Source organism: Equus caballus, chromosome 2, assembly GCF_041296265.1.
Source record: "Equus caballus isolate H_3958 breed thoroughbred chromosome 2, TB-T2T, whole genome shotgun sequence".
Taxonomy (NCBI): Eukaryota; Metazoa; Chordata; class Mammalia; order Perissodactyla; family Equidae; genus Equus; species Equus caballus.
The window spans coordinates 114,111,659-114,128,028 of NC_091685.1; the positions used below are offsets into that span (position 1 = coordinate 114,111,659).

A 16,370-nucleotide genomic window follows, 5' to 3' on the forward strand; every position below is an offset into this window, starting at 1 on the left:
CATAAAGTGCTTCCTTTTAGTGAAAAGGTGAATTGTACACTGAGGTTGCTCAGATCTGCAGTAAGAACGAATCTCTGTCTCTATCTGTGAAATTGTGAAAAAGGAGAAAAGAAATGTGTGCTAGTTTTGCTGTCACACCTCAATCTGCAAAATTTACTGCCACAGTGCATGATAAGTGCTTAGTTAAGATGGAAAAGGCATTATTAAATTTGTGGGTGGAAGACACAAGGTGAATAGTAGCCTAATACTACGTCACAATGCCGGTCATTCCCCTCACTTCACTTCATCTCATCACGTAGGCACTGTATCATCTCACATCATCACAAGAAGGGTGAGTAGAGTACAGTAAGATATTCTGAGAGAGAGACCACATTCACACAACATTTATTACAGTATATTGTTATAACTGTTCTATTTTATTATTATTGTTGTTAATCTATTATCGTGCCTAATTTACAAATTAAACTTTATTGCAGGTACACATGTATAGGAAAAAACATAGCATATGCAGGATTTGGTACTATCCAAGGTTTTAGGCATCCACTGGGGGTCTTGGAACATATCCCCTGTGGATAAGGGGAGACTACTGTACTTCTAATGAACTGGATGACTACAACATCTCTATGGCCTATGGCTCCTCTGACAGTGCCTGACACATAGTAGGCATCATAGACTATGTACCGAAATCAGAGAAGAGAAATCCAAAAAGGGGGAATGGATTAGTGCATATCCATTACTAGAACTTGAGAAAAGCCTCAGAAAGTATCCCCACTGAGAGTGGGAGATCAACAGTGATAGATCTTAGTGGTATCATTATACTATTATATGACAAAAGAGATAATGCAACAAGTACTTTTTGACCAGCACTGTATTAGTAGTTGCAGAATATAACAAAACATAATTGAGTAAATGTTCACTTTCTTCCATGTTCAAGGTGCTGTTTGAGGGACTGTGGAGGCTGCAAAGATGGTAAAAATATAGTCTCCTTTCTAAAGCATACTTAATACTCTAATACGGGAGACAACTTACACAAAATTGTGCTATAAAGCGAGCCATTGTGCCAGATAATATGTCAGGAAAATTTCAGTGGTTTTTGAGTTGAAGGAGAGAAATTTTGAAAAATGACCAGTCCAATAGACAACCTTGTCACAGGGGGCTTTTATAGAATGTAGAGGGTAATAATTGATGTAGAAGGAAGGTCAAACACTATGGGAACAAATACGTCACTGCCTTGATCTTGAGAAGATAACACTCTCCCCAAGAAGAAAGCATGACATAGGAAGTAGTTGAAGATGAGTTAAATGTGAAGTTCTTGCAATTGGTATGTTCGAAATACCGAGAAGGGAGAGATCAAAGTGAAGTGTAGTGAGGGAAACTAGGAAGTTGGCCTTTGAATTGAAAAAGGATGGGTAGATTAGCATAGGTGAGGAAGCATCACAGTTGAATGAGAACACGCACCAAAGCCCAAAGGCCAAGAGGAGAACAGTTTCCATGAGGAAGACGGAAGAAAGCAATCTAGCTGACGCAAAGGGTTTGCTAGACACCAGGCTGGCTGAGTAAGCTGGAGACAGATTAATAGTGGGGTATACGGAGATGGGAGTTGATGATGTCAAGATGAAGATAAAAGAAGCTGCAATAAATAGCAATCAGCCATACTGACTGCACAACTCCCAAAGGAAATTATCACAGATATGTATAGCAGTAACGATGAAAGAGAAAAAAAAGAAATAAAGTTCCTCACAAGATGGAGAAATAACTTGCTGGACCTATTAACAGGGTTATTGTTGGGATACTCATTCATTTTGGAATGCAGCAAAAAATGGAGTGAAGATGAGAAAGGGATGACTTAAGACAAACACTGATGTGTTTTCAGATGAAAATTACAATAACCGTTGACTGTTGGAGAGGTTACTCTATAAAATTAGTTTAATTCCGAAGATGATCATAAAGATGCTTTATTATATGGACATATTAGCTAGAAAGCTGCCTAAAGAAATCTTCATTATCACCTTAGGTTAAAGCCAAATTTATCACTTCCCTCTTGAGAACTTACTGCACTTGAACTTCAGAAGATTTATAATGTCTTAAAAATACTTACCTATCTTTGGCCCAATTGTTATAGCATTTTCATACACTATCTTCTCCACCCTAATCGGATTAATCATGTTGACAGTATTGTGAATGTGTGGGATCCTGGTTGCAGTGTAATAATTCAGTCTGTAATTCCTGGTACATATTTTTCAACTCTCTGCTTACCTAATTTGTGACAAACCTTTTCACCGATACTGTCAAAAAATACTAGGATTCTAGGAATTCTAGGACAACCTTTTGCCTCTCAGATACGTCCCGTAGCACATTTCTCACGTCAGTTGGACCCTGTGACAGCAGGCATGCCCTCCTTAATTGACAAAGCCAGTACTCTTCCATTAGGCTCCCCACTCACCTTTAGGTCTGCTCTCTCACAAGTTCACAAGACAGAACACCTCTCTACATGGTGGCAAATCACCTATGAACAGGCCCTACTAACCAACCTCTCTGTTATCTGACATCATTGTAACACTTTAAATCTGACTACTCCACTATCCCCCTTGATAATGGAGAGCCTCACTCCACTTCACATGATTGCCTTGCCGCTACAGAACTGTCTCAAAGCCACGAGAGGATCTCTTAGGTACCCGTTTTAGACAACCCAGACTTACTTCTATCTGGTGATAGTTCCCATAGATGAAATTCCTAGGGAAACATACTAATTGGCTATGCCATAGTTTCCCCACATGAAACACTTGAAGTGTACTCTGTGCCCACTGTAATGTCAGTCAGCCCAAGCTGCTAAACCTCTAGATCTTACTAGAGCCTAGACACTGGGAAAAGGAAAAACAGCCACGATTTACACCAACTCTAGATATGCTTTTGGGGTCTGTCAGGCTGTGGGCACAGTCTAGAAATCCTGCAGATCCCTATCCTCTGCTGGTACTCCTCTTGCCAATGGGCACATAACTGCTGCCCTACACAGGCTATTCACCTCCCTGCTAAAATCGCTACTGCTCACCATGCAGCCCATACTAAAGAGACTGACACTGTATCTCTAGGGAACCACAGGGCTGACAAGCCTGCTAAATATGCAGCCCAAATAGAATCCCTTTCCTTTTTCTACCCTCTTTATAAATCTGCCTTTATCACTGACACATACTATTAACTACTCAGGCAAATGGGCCCACAATTGGAAAAAGACAAACAGACACAACAAAGTACCAAACAATTATTAGACAGATTATCCACTGGTTCAAACAGACTTCCTGGGGCCCCCTTTATTTTGACCTTTTGGCTTGTATTTGTCTCCCATCAGATGGGACACACGTGCAGATGGGAGATAGTTAAGGAACTAAAAGATAATTGGTTCTTCCCTGGCATCCACAAAATTTCTGACCAAATTATTTCCCAGTGCACTACTTGTAAATCTCACCGAATTTCTGGGGAAACCAACATACCTCAGGAGGACCTCCAAGGCCCACATTGCCCCTGAGGCCCTCCAAATGGATTCCATAGATTCACCTCCAGCTTTAGGCTATTCCCACTGTTTGGTTAGTATCTGTATATTTAGTGGATGGACTAAATGCTATCCAACTAGACATGCCAATGCCACAAAAGTAGTGACGAAATTAATAACTGAGAGTATTCCCCATTTTGGAATTCCTTTATGGATTGAGTCAGACCAAGGAAGCATTTTACAGCAGAAATAAACCACTTGGTTGCAAAAACTTTGGGGTACTCAATAAAATGTCATACCCTGTACCAACCCCAATCCTCAGGGCAAATAGAATGTAAAAATCTAGACATCTAAAGGACTTTAGGAAAAGTCTGTCAAGAAATTGCACTTAAGGGCCAGAAGCATTACCTCTGGCCCTTATGAAAAACCAGAATACTCCAAATAGAAGACATGGATTAATTCCTTTTGAAATAGTCCTTGTCTATTCTATAAACGGTTATGCCTACCAGCACCTTTAAACCTTCCAGGCCTGAGTGAACAGCAGAGGGACTTAAGTGTACAGTCTGAAGCTATGTCTAGCTATACACAGGAACTAAGTAGCAAACTTGAAGGACATCATCAACTGGTAAAAAGGGCGTGGCCTCCACTGAGAAGCAAGTCTTGCCATCTCTTCGGACCAGAAGATTGGATGTACGTCAAGATTTTTAGAAGAAAGCACGCATTGTCACCTCACTGGGAAGACCCTTACAGACTACTGCTAACCACCTGCACTGACATCAAAATAAAAGAAAAATCCTCCTGGATTCACACAAGCCACACCAAGTTAGATCCAGAGTAGCAGTCCCAGGACAACTGGGAGACCATCCCTAAGACGACCTTAAAGTAACGATTTCCTGGGCCAATTCCCAGGCCCCAGAAGCAGACAAAATCATGAAGCAGAGAGCTTTTCCCAAGATCACAGATCAAGAAACTTCTTTGAAGCTTCTAAAATCTTCCTTTTAGCAAAGCTTCCCCTTTCTGTAGCCATTCATTAAAAGCCTGACTGGAGACCATTTGTCTCAATCTATCCTATTTTCCCTCCGATCTTCCGCTATGGGCTCGCCTTCAAACTGTGTCTCACTCTCATGAACACTTACTGTTTTCTCAACAGATCAAGCACAGACCCAACACCTCCTTATACCAGTTTTCCAAACACTGGCCACATTAACTAATCAATCTGAGCGCTGGTTATGTCAAAACTTTTATCACGCAAAAGAACCTCAACTAATTTTTGTTCCTAGCAAGGTAAGCACCCGGTGGACCAACTGTGGAAAATGAATGCATGACGGGGTATGGTATCTATGGCCAAGAAAATATCTCACTCTTTTTTTCTTTTTGGTGAGTCGGTTGGACACAGAAAAACCTCTATGGAAGCTCAAAGACTGTCCTTTGTACAGGTAAAGACATTAGACGGGAATTTTTCCCTTTGTATTGAAAATCATCATGGTGTTGGACCTTTCCTAGGTGACATACCAAGGCAATATTGCAATCAAATCCTGCGGTTTGATTCCACAGGTATCATCCTCAAGTCTCTCATGAAGGTCATAAATGGTCTCAGCACTGACTCTTATGGTACAGACAATTGCCAAATCATCAAGATGTTACGGTTGGCTCACAAGCCAACCCCGTGTAACCTGAGGTAGCTCAGTGGCTCCCCTAATTAGCTGCCAAAGACTAAAGATTACAAACAGATAGACCAAAAATCCAGACTAACTTGGCCAGGTAACGAAACCAAGCCTTACACCTACTAAGGCCTAACTGCAGGCCTCCTATATCAGATATTTCGCAACCTGTTCTGCTGCTACAGACTGACAGGGATACAAGGAAGAGGAAGATGTCCAGATGCCAACAAGACAGGTGACAAGATAGTCCAAACTCCAACCTGGTAGGTCACAAGTTTCATTCTGACCTTATCCCTGATCAGAATCTTTTTACCTTATGTGATAAGGTATATAAAGGTTCCCCACCTAGATGGTCAGGACAATATGGACTTGGATTCCTGACATCTTCCGTCACCAGGTACTCCACCTCAAGTACCTGCCAAATTACAAACTTGGGCTCCTTTGTTCACAAAGTAGTGCCACATAAACATGCTGGACGAGATGTTAGAGAAAACTGGCATGTGTATCACAATTCTAAGTTCTTTTCAATATTGAGATCCCTTTTCCCAAGCTTTGGAAGTTATGAGTTGGAAAAGATAGTCCTAAATCTTTCCACAGCAACAGAACGAGAGTTCCGTATCGCTCTGCAAACACTGAAGCCCTTCAATCAGAAGTTAACAGTTCAGTCTCTGTTGTACTCCCAAATCTCCTTGCCTTGGACACACTGGCTGCCCAAGAAGGGAAGCCTGTGTGATCACTGGTGAAGCAGCTGCTTCTGTGTAAATCACTTGGGATAAACAGTGTTTAATCTGCACCTTTTGCAGGACAAGATAAACACTCTCCATTGACAAATGAGGCTCAGCCATTCAACCGAACTGAACTGTTCCCAGGGATGGGAGACTGATTTAACCGGATATGGGGACATGTGCTTAGACGTGTTATTTTCTGTTTATTCATTCTCATTCTGATCTATGTTCTTCTCTTCCTTTGAAGATCCCTTGTCACTTGGCTACTAACCCAATTCTTCTCTCCACAGCCACCAACAGAGCCTTTATGTGAAACCTCCAGGGAAGTTTCAGACAAGGGAAATGAAGGAGTTCAGAGCCTGTTACTCCAAAATAAGCCACTCTGGCATATTGATTATCTTGAGTTAAAGGCACTTGAGAAACAACAGGTGCAAGAAAGGCACTCTACCTTCCTTTTTCTTCCTGAAAGGAGATAAAACTCCCATGCGAGAGGTGCCCTCCCTGGACCAGGAGGAAGAAAGACATTTTTACCCCCAGAGATGGGGAATACAGGCAGAGAAATTCGTACAACCAAACCTTGTTAAACTAACCCTTACCTTCCTAGTCATCTCTCCACAATTTACTGCCCCTAGCCCAAACCCCTGTCTTATTTCTTTGTCTAAAAGGCATAAAAGCTTCCTGCTCTGCTCATTTTTTCAGGTCTTCTTTCTCTTGTGAAGGTTCCTGTGTACATGTAAAAAAAATGTAATAACACTTGTATGCTTTTCTCCTGTTAATCTGTCTTATGTCAGTTTGATTCTCAGGCCCCGTTGGAAACCCAAAGTGGTCAATCATTTTCTTTCTGCCAGCACCCTAACCTCGCTGGGGATCACACTCCCACATCCTTAGATTATTCTGAAATTCACTCCCATTAAGTACATGCAAAATTCTCATGTTTTGCTCTCTGGCCCCTTTAGAAACTCGACGCTCATAATCATGATGTCCACCTCATCGCTGCTTTTTCAAGCATTAATAAGGGTAACATGGTAGGGACAGCGAGCCCTCCTTAAACCTGGGCATAAGAATCCAAAAGGAATACCAGGATAAGCAGAGGCGACCGTGGGCAGTTCCAAGGTAGAATTCATCACCTGACAGAATGGGACGTGACAGGGACTTCCGGCCCAGCCGCCGAGTATTTCTTCTGGCGAAACCTGAAGGACCAGCTTTCCGCCTGGACGCTGCAGGGCAGAGTGGGCGTGGCCGCTTATCCGCTTCCGGGTGGAGGCCGCGCTGCCTGCCAGCTGTCACGGAGACAGCGGAGGGCCGGGCTGCGCCTGCGCGCTGGGAGGGGGCGGGTGCAGGGTCCATTTCCGGGGCGGGGAGCAGCGCATGCGTAGACTGTCTGTGGCTCGTTTCTGGCGAAGGGAACGCGGAAGGGCGGGAACAGAGGGTTTTCCCGCGATTCGGATTGCGGTGCGGAGACTGGTGCGAGATGGAGGTGGACGCTGCGGCAGAGTATGGTCGGGACGGTCCTCGGGAGCGGCGAGGCGTGGGGGAAGCTGGGCAGCAGCAGCAGAACCACGAAGTACGGCCTCAGTCCGGGACAGACCGGTTTTCAAAACACTCCTACTGGTTGGATCTCTGGCTCTTCATTCTTTTCGACCTGGTGTTGTTTGTCTTCGTGTATCTTTTGCCCTGGTGAGTCCTTTGTAAGGGGTTTAGAGACCATCTACTCCTGTTTAGCGGGGAGGGCAAGGAAACCGAATTCCAGGGAGTCTGCTATGTCCAGGGTCCTACAGCCGGTGGGTGGCGGGGCCGAGTCGGGATGAAGACTAGTGAAAATGCCCTTCCTCGGCGCCCCGGTGAGGGTCTTCGAAGAGGGGTGGAGGAACCTTGGCTTCGTAATTTTTCTCTTGTATCCTGGAACGAAACCAGCTGGGTTTGAGTTCCTGCACTACCACGAACCAGAAATCATTCAGCCTCTCGGAGCTTTCTCATTTATCATTTGTGACCAATAGGAACCGGGTCATAGGGGTGCAGTGAAGATTAAGTGAGATAGTGATTTATCTAAAAGCCATTTATTTGCATGTTGCCTGGCAGCAGTAAGCGCTCAGCTAAAACTGTTGTTACTGTACAACAGTTTAAACATGAACGAGCTACGCAGGTTTCTCAGGTCTAAAACGGAACTCGTAACTTCTTACCCAAATGTGCTGTTTCTCCAGTGTTCTCATTTCCGTAAATCTTAACCTTACCCATTCGGTACTCCTCCTAGAAGCCTGGGACTCTTTGATTTTCTTCTTTTTTTTTTTAACACACACCCACACATCCCAAAACAGCAACTGATAAATTACAAAATTCTGTAGGTTCCACTTGCAAAATCCATGCCCTCCGTTTTCATGGCCGCTCACTCTGAAAAGACAGGTTGGCAGTGGATAGAGAAAGGGAACTTAGACAAGGGGGAGAGGGGAGCAGAACAAGAAGTGGGACACAGGACTGAGATGATAACAAGGGACAAGTTGGGGAGAGAAGCAGTGAGCCGAAGGAGGGGGTGTGGAGGGACAGTGGTGCAGCTCCTTTAGACTTTGGACTTGAGTATTCACTCCCTGTAAGTTAACTTTTGGACTTTGGAGTTGATTGTTTACTCACCATAAGTGAACTTCTCTCCATCATCATGCTTATGCATTTGCCCTCCTTAATAAGCAGTATGTCTTCTTTCCCCACCCCCAAATTTTGGCAGAGATTTGGGCATAAGCTCATTGTATCTGAGGCCCCATTGTCTCTTATTTCCTGGATGGTGTGGCAAATTAGAAGGCAGAGGGTTGAATGGAGCGAATGGGAGAGAGGAATATTTCTGTGAAACCCCGTCTCGTGCCATTTGTAAAGGGAGAGTTTCCATTCTTCTCCACCTCCCCTAGTTTTTTGGTAGAGACTGATAGATCAAGTAGAGTGATTTTTTTTTTTTTAAATGACCTGAATTTTCAGCTCAGTAGAAAATGGATAGAAAAATGAGAGTCTTACAAAGAATAGTCCAGGCCTTTTTTTTTTGCTCATATCAATATGTAAACCACTTAGGAATAGGCAGGTGACTAAGACAATCAAGATTTTCAGAAGTTGGGATAAAGTATTAAGATGGGAAGAAAAAGGAAACATTGTTGACAAATGTTTGTTTTTTGCAGAATGGTTTGCCTGATACCTAAATTAAGAAATTGGCTCCTGGAGTGGATTCTGAAAATGGCTACAGATTTCTTGAACAAAGACGACAGGATTGTGCAGCAGCAGAATTTCAAACTCTGAGGGACCTTCTTTTCATTTACACATTCTGGCATTCGTTCTGGGGACTATATTAAATGGGTTATGATCTCACCCATTCATAGCTAAGTTCTTATAACTGGACTGATTCATATTTAAAAACTTTTCAGACATCTGATGGCTTCACAGGGGCTGAATATAAAAGTATTTATACATAAAGGTTTAGTGTATTCATTAATAAATATAGTCATGTCCTACTTTAACATTTTAAGGGTTGGCCAGGGTTTAGTGTGATACAAATAATATGGTGAAATATTAAGGTGAAATATTTAAAACTAAGTTACTCAAAAGCAAGGGAAGGATTTTGAGAAAAGGAGTTAAAAGCTATACAGAAAATTCAGGCCCACACTGTGTTGGCTGTTAAGTACCAGTTTAATTTTTAGGTTAAGTGGGCCTCTGTTATGGTTGCCAGATTGATGGAATCAGTGAAAGTATCTAACATCCAGTATTGGAAAGCTAGTGTGCATATCCTCTTCCTCCATGCTCACCTCTCTTCCTTTTAAGCTCTTGAACTCCCTAAAATAAGACTCTTCCCAACCTATTTTTTATTATTGTAGTTGCATTAAGAATGCTGGTGGCCAAAACATGTTTATTTTGATAATGTCTGTAAGTTAAATACTTCAGCAGTCAGCATATTTACTCATTCAACAAATATTTGAACACTTAGTGTGGGCCAGGTACAGCAGTGACCAAAACAAACAAAAATCCTTGCCTTCATGGAGCTTACATTCTTGTTTTTTATCTAAACATGTTAACAAGAATTTACATTCTAAGAGTGCTCAGCTGGCATTTAATGAGAAAGGTCACCCTCCCAAAGCAGCTACTGTAAGCCCTTCAGAAGCTATTCCTATTATATAAGATATTCCTTTATAGAACAGATGTTAGAAATGGGCCCTCGTCCTTGAAATTGATGACATTTGATATATGTGAATTGCCTAGATATTTTGGGGATATTCCCCTCCCTTAGAAACAGGGCAGAGATCTGCTAACCTCTGCATCCTGTATCTTTTAGAATGGCACTTAGGGTTACAGTGAAATCTGGGGTTGACTTTGGAGGATTTAACTGCCCCGTGCCAGTAACAGCACGCCTTCAGGGTACTATTGCGTCTGCCTGAAGAGAACTTTTCATGCAACGGTTGAAGCATCTAGAGAAACACAGAACTGGGATTTCATTGAGGATACCAGACAGATTGTATGAACAGTTTTTGTGCTGCTCGCTAATAATTTTGTCCAATAAATGTATAGCTAAATTTGGTCTGATTTGCATTTGTTTTAACAAATTACTTGGTAGTAAGGTTGTGAGAGGACTAACAGTTCTCATATAGTTTACTGTTAGGTCACACACAGACTTATAATCCATGCTACCTTTCTGAGCCTAAAATCAGCCAACTACCACAACGATGGAATATTCTGAAAATTTCTAGTACAGGGAAGATGGAGAGTTCTTAGTGTTACGGCATGACTGTAAATGGTATACAAAAATGGTGGCAGTATGAGGGTTGAATCTTTCTCACAGATGAATAAGAAACTTCCTAGGGCCGGCCTGGGGGCACAGTCAGTTAAGTTCACACCTTCCACTTTGGTGGCCCTGGGTTCGCAGGTTTGGATCACAGGTACGGACCCACACATCACTTGCCAAGCCATGCAGTGGCAGGCATCCCACATATAAAAAAAATAGAGGAAGATGGGCATGGATGTTAGCTCAGGGCCAGTCTTCCTCACAAAAAGGATTGGTGGTGGATGTTCGCTCAGGGCTAATCTTCCTCCAAAAAAACAAAACAAAAAAAAACTGTGCCTTTCCACTGAACTATGGCATCTCGAACACAGTGACTGCCTACAGCACCCACACTTGAAGTTCTTTTGAGAAGTTGATCAAATGGGTTTTCAGAAGTTGATAAATGGGACACTCAGAAAAGTTGGCAAACTTCCTATGACAAAAACAGAAAACAATATCAAAAGAATAACATCAATGTGATTTCAATCTGATAAGTTCCTTTGTAAATTTTACAAACTAAATTTCATGTAAATATGGGTTTTTTTTTGTGTGTGTGTGTGGGCGCGGTTTTGGTGAGGAAGATTGGCCCTGAGCTAATGTCAGTTGCCAATCTTCCTCTTTTTGCTTGAGGAAGATTATCCCTGAGCTAACATCTGTGCCAATCTCTCTCTTTTGTATGTGGGACACTGCCATAGCATGGCTTGATGAGTGGTGTGTAGGTCTGTGCCCAGGATCCAAACCTGAGGCTGCTGAAGTGGAGCCCATGAACTTAACCACTAGGCCACCAGGCTGGCCCCTGAAATGATTAATAACCATTTGAAATGACCTGGCTGATTAGCAATTGTGAGGAAATCTTTAGGGGTCTGTTAACGCGAAAATTTTAGGATGTAAATCACTGCATATACCTAGTCCCTAAATGGCATGGGAATACATCAGAGAGTACAGGATATTTAGGGTCAGGAAGGGCATTTAATGTAGACTTTATGCTCCAAGACAGGTCATCAAACAATGGACCACATCTGGCCCACTGCCTCTTTTTATAAGGTCTGTGAGCCAAGAATGATTTTTACATCTTAAAATGATTGAAAAAAATCAAAAGACTATTTCATGATGGGAGAATTATATGAAATCCAAGTTTCAATGTTGATAAAGTTTTACTGGAATAGAGACATGCCCATTCATTTACATACTGCTTATGGCTGCTTTTACCCTACAATGGCAGAGTTGTGTAGTTGTTACAGAGACCCTATGGTCCACAAAGCCTGAATTATTTATTATCTGACTCTTTATAGAAAGTTTGCCAACTCCTCCTGTGGGAACCCTGCTTAAAACCTGCTGGAGTCTAACTCCTAGGAGTCTCCTGTGGTAACATTTTATGATCAGTGATATTCCAAGTAGTCATGAACTTTAAATTAACTACATTTCCCATAAAATACATAATCCACATGCGGGGTGAGGAAGCCACAGTTCATGAATACAAAGAAAAGTCCAACCATAGAAATTTAAAAATCAGTTTATCCTAAAGAAATTTTGAACCAGAAAAAACTGATTTCATGTGAAAATACAACATTGTACAGGTAAGTATTTTGAACATTACAACAGTTGTTGGTTGCATTATTTTAAAAGTTATATCATAAGCTTATAACCAGAAGAAAACATCTATAAAAATAAATAGGCACCCTAGAAATAAAAACTTTACATGTGAATAATTAGTAAATATGTATTCAATCTATATTTGGAGTGTTGAATCAACATAAAAACAAATGGTCAGTTTCTAGGTTGTTAGCCCTCCTACAGGGTTCAGGAGGTTTCAACTGGACAGTACTTTAAAAAGAGCCAAAATTGGACATTTCTATTTGATGTTTGCAACTCAATTGTGAGTTGAAAATACAAATCTATGAGATTGCTGTTAAATACCAGAAATTAGTTCAAATGTTTCAAATAACACATTTCAACTGAACATCTTGACCAAAATTTCTATTAAAAAAAACTTACACAAAGTTTTTGAAAGGTATTAAAAAATACTTGAAGCCTGTTTTTCTAGTATTTTACAATGTTATAAAAGCAATAAATACATTGACATTTCAAATACAATTTTACAAACTTTACAATATTTTACAAATCCTCCATACTAAAAGTTGTTAAAAATAACTTTCTTAAAAGATAAAATTTTATTTAGTTGGTATTCAAGTACTTCTAAATTAAGAGATAAAGTAATAATCACCTACTATTATAGTCAGAAAAGGCTATTAAAAACTTCTCTAGGTGGAAGACAAAATTTGATAAAGATTTGGTAACGGTGAGGTTAGACTTTTACACGCAATTATTTTCTATTTATCTAGAAGTGTTCATTTTTAATAATTTACATTTTGGAATATTTTAACAATTTAAGGAATTGGTCAAAATATTAAATTTACTAATTAGTTTATAGCATTATAAAGTTTATCCATTGGTGAATGTAAGGAAAATTTTAATTCTATAATTCTCAATTCTTTGGAGTGGACAATATGAAAACTATCTAAAACCATAATTTGTTTACCAGCTTAGTACAAAATCAAATGACAACTAATGAAATAAGGCAATTAAAGTAACTTATTTTCACTTGTAAGGTCATCATAATAATGGAAAATTCCTTTATTTTTAAAAATAAAGCCTTCTCCATGAAAGTAGTTAGGGTAAATTATCTGTTTAGAGTAAAAAAAAAAAAAAGGGGGGGGAGGGACATTCAAATTAATACATTTCATTACAATTAAATAAACCCTTTATATGAGAGGCAGAAATTTAATCTGAAAACCCACAAAATTTTCAGATTCAACAATCTGAAAATCACTAAAATGGGCTGACAAACTATAAACAGGTAACATGACAGCAGGGAAAATTTAGGTGGCTACAGTGAGATTCCCAATAAGAGGGCCCTGGGTTAATTCCTAACGCTGGTCATTAGCCCAAAGTAAACCAAACCAAAATAAAAACCTTTCACATTTCATATAAAATTTGAAAAAATGTAAGAAGATAAATATACTAAAGTTAAGTATTTTAATTATTTTTAGCTTACATGGCTGAAGTAATGTTTATGAATACATACAAGTCCAAGGCCTAATTTGTTAGCGAGGCATTCTGAAGACAGCAGTTCTAGGAGCAAAATTAAGTTTCTTCTGTTCTGACCTTCAGCATTTAATTTAAAAACTGCTTTATCATTAAGGCTTTCTTTTTTTCCCAAACGCTATTAACTTCATGGGCTGATATTTTGTAAGACACGTAAAGGGATCACACGCAGTAGACTATCACAGAAGTCACAGCACATGGCGAAGCCCTCTCGGCTGCCCAGTGGAAAGTGCTTCTCGTAAAGCAAATCTCGCCTTCACTACACAAACTCTGTATCACCTGGTCTCTTCCGTTAGCAGAGTTTACCAGTCTGCATACGTGAGTCCTGGTTAGTTTAATACTTAGAGGTCTACCAGCCACAAAATAAAGAAAAGGACATTTTTATTCAATGGCAGCATACGGTCAATGACTTTTTGCATTCCCCTGAGTTTCTGTTTTTCAAGGCATGCCAAAACTATTCAAAGGGAATTTCTAAAATATCCAAAAGTCAATCATCACAAAATAAAAAATAGAGAAAGTTAAAGTCATTAGTGACTTTAAAAATGCCATGGTTTTAATTTCATATCTCACCAGGTTTGGTCAATTGATCCCTATTATATTTTAACGGCCTCTGGGAAGTATAAGCTTGCCGGTTTCATCACTTACCTATTACAGTGTATGCTAGGGTTATATCTCTGCTCAGAAGGGCAGTTTGAACCAAGACTATTACGTAACACAGGTCCTAGCCCTCTAGCACTCTGAGAGGGTAAACTATCATTATGAAAGCCACTGCTTTCTGGAAAACAGAGCTTGGGCCTCTGATGGTATTTCAACCTATATGTATCAGTCATGCAGCTATCAACCGAAAAATAGGTAGTTAATGAAACTGTCTCATTTGGACAGGTAGAACGAGAGTCTATCTCTGCTTGGCAAAATGCATCAACAACTGTACCCAAGTCTGCCTGAAAATCACTAGTCGAAGAGCTGGACAAGTCGTTTGGTGTGTTGCCAACATGTTCTTTTACTTGAAATGTTTCCTTAAGTCTTTCATCATTCATGTATGTACTCACTTCTGAACCTGGTTCCGAAGCTGTACTTAAACTGTGCTTCGGAAGACTAGAAGAACTTGCTTTAAACATCTCTGTAAGTTTGCCATCAGGCATAGAATCATTTTTCTCTGACTGTGGCACACTGGTTACAGCATATTTCTTCGGTGGCAAAGGGGGCGGTGGATTCTGGCTAACAAATTTTGGCATCTGACAACCATCAGATCTGCAGGTTGACTGAATTATATGTTCCTTCGATAAAGAGTTCTCAGAGTAACATTGTTCCATCATAGTTTGCTGCTGGATGAGGGGAGCAGTTTCCGGCTTTAACCCAACAGTTCTCATGTGTGAGGACCACAATGAAGATGGTGAGACTACTTCATTACTGTTCATTCTCTTTCCAGAAGCAGAATTATCATCAATGTGAAAAAGTAAACCTGTTCTCTCAGAATTTTCTATATTAAGCCGTTCAGAAAATTTGCATTCACTTGATTTTTCATGTTTCTGTTCATCTGGTTGGCGGATATGCTCTCTTGCTGCATGGTCCTTGAGTACGGGTGGACTGGAGGAAGGGAATAACTTCCCATTGGTTTCACTTATATGTGATCTGAAATATAAAAACAAAAACAAAGCTAAAACACCATATGCAAATACACAAAACAGGAGGGAAAACAGACACCTGTCTAGTAGTTTAACTTCCCGATATACAGTTTAAAGTTATTTTCGTAACATAACAAAAATGGAAAGATATTTGCAACTGTTAACATTTTACATTCTCTGAATCCAAAATCTTTATGCCAGAATACATGAACGCCTACCAGAAACGCCTGTCATTATTACCAAAATCAGATTTCTAATAATTAAAATAGACTCGTTTCAAGTTACAAACACTGAAATTACATTTATTTGTGATAAAATGTAGTAGACTTGAGGAAAATGTTTCAAGCAAACAATTCAATACCCTAAAACACTTCCCAACCAACAAGACAAAGTTTATAGCAACAGAGGTACTTTAATTTTGATATATAATGCTATACGAATAGTATGCTAATTAAAAATAATTTACTCAAGATTATTTAGGCAATAATTAACTTCTAAGGTGAAGATAAAGGATATCACATTGCAAATTATCTTTCCTCTTATGATTAGATATTTTTCTCATGTCTTAATTTAAGCCCCAAATTTTCTCTTTTGTAAAATACTATCTACCTTGTAAGAAAGCTGTGAGGATGAAAACAACCGTGTATTGTACCTGGTACTTCGGAGACCCCAGCATCCTGAGATCTACATCCTTATGATGATCCAAATAAGACAGGCATTGTAATACTGTAGACCCACTGCTTTGAGAGCAGTAAAATACATGTATTTATGCCTTTCTGACAAACACAGTTCCTATGATACATGCATTTAATAAAAAGGATTTTAATATTTTCAAATATCTTTGATTACCTTTTTATGAAAGGATTTTTTATTTGTAGATGTGATTCTGTCTGGAACTCATGAGATTTACAGCCAACTTCCCAGTTTTTAAGTTCCTTTTTAAAGCCTGAGGAGGAGAAGGAGAAAAACAAAATTATTTAAATC

At 40.0% G+C, this 16,370-nt stretch overlaps 2 protein-coding genes and 1 long non-coding RNA gene across 32 annotated transcripts in view; 1 reads left to right on the forward strand and 2 right to left on the reverse strand.

Moving 5' to 3' along the window:
- LOC102150521 (uncharacterized) overlaps positions 1-7,191 on the reverse strand; it is a 167,709-nt gene extending 160,518 nt beyond the window's left edge. For 6 of the 28 annotated variants that reach the window (XR_011436236.1, XR_011436237.1, XR_011436245.1 and 3 more), the window contains exon 1: positions 7,001-7,191. This is a non-coding gene — a long non-coding RNA (uncharacterized lncRNA). Of the gene's footprint in view, positions 1-6,951 lie in introns of all 28 variants that reach the window. The other 22 variants (XR_011436234.1, XR_011436242.1, XR_011436248.1 and 19 more) reach the window with 10 other exon arrangements.
- A 20-nt stretch (positions 7,192-7,211) lies between these two features.
- Positions 7,212-10,411, forward strand: C2H4orf3 (chromosome 2 C4orf3 homolog). Its single transcript, XM_001502325.7, has 2 exons — positions 7,212-7,550; positions 9,029-10,411. Coding segments are annotated over exons 1-2 (207 nt in total). The 5' UTR covers positions 7,212-7,344; the 3' UTR covers positions 9,030-10,411.
- Positions 10,412-12,153: 1,742 nt separating this feature from the next.
- Positions 12,154-16,370, reverse strand: part of USP53 (ubiquitin specific peptidase 53) — a 62,069-nt gene continuing 57,852 nt past the window's right edge. For all 3 annotated transcript variants that reach the window (XM_023636639.2, XM_001916288.6, XM_023636637.2), the window contains exons 15-16: positions 16,236-16,332; positions 12,154-15,393 (exon numbers count right to left, since the gene is read on the reverse strand). In XM_023636639.2, the coding sequence (XP_023492407.1) occupies positions 14,403-15,393; positions 16,236-16,332 (1,088 nt within the window). In that variant the 3' untranslated portion in view covers positions 12,154-14,402. The remainder of the gene's footprint in view (positions 15,394-16,235; positions 16,333-16,370) is intronic.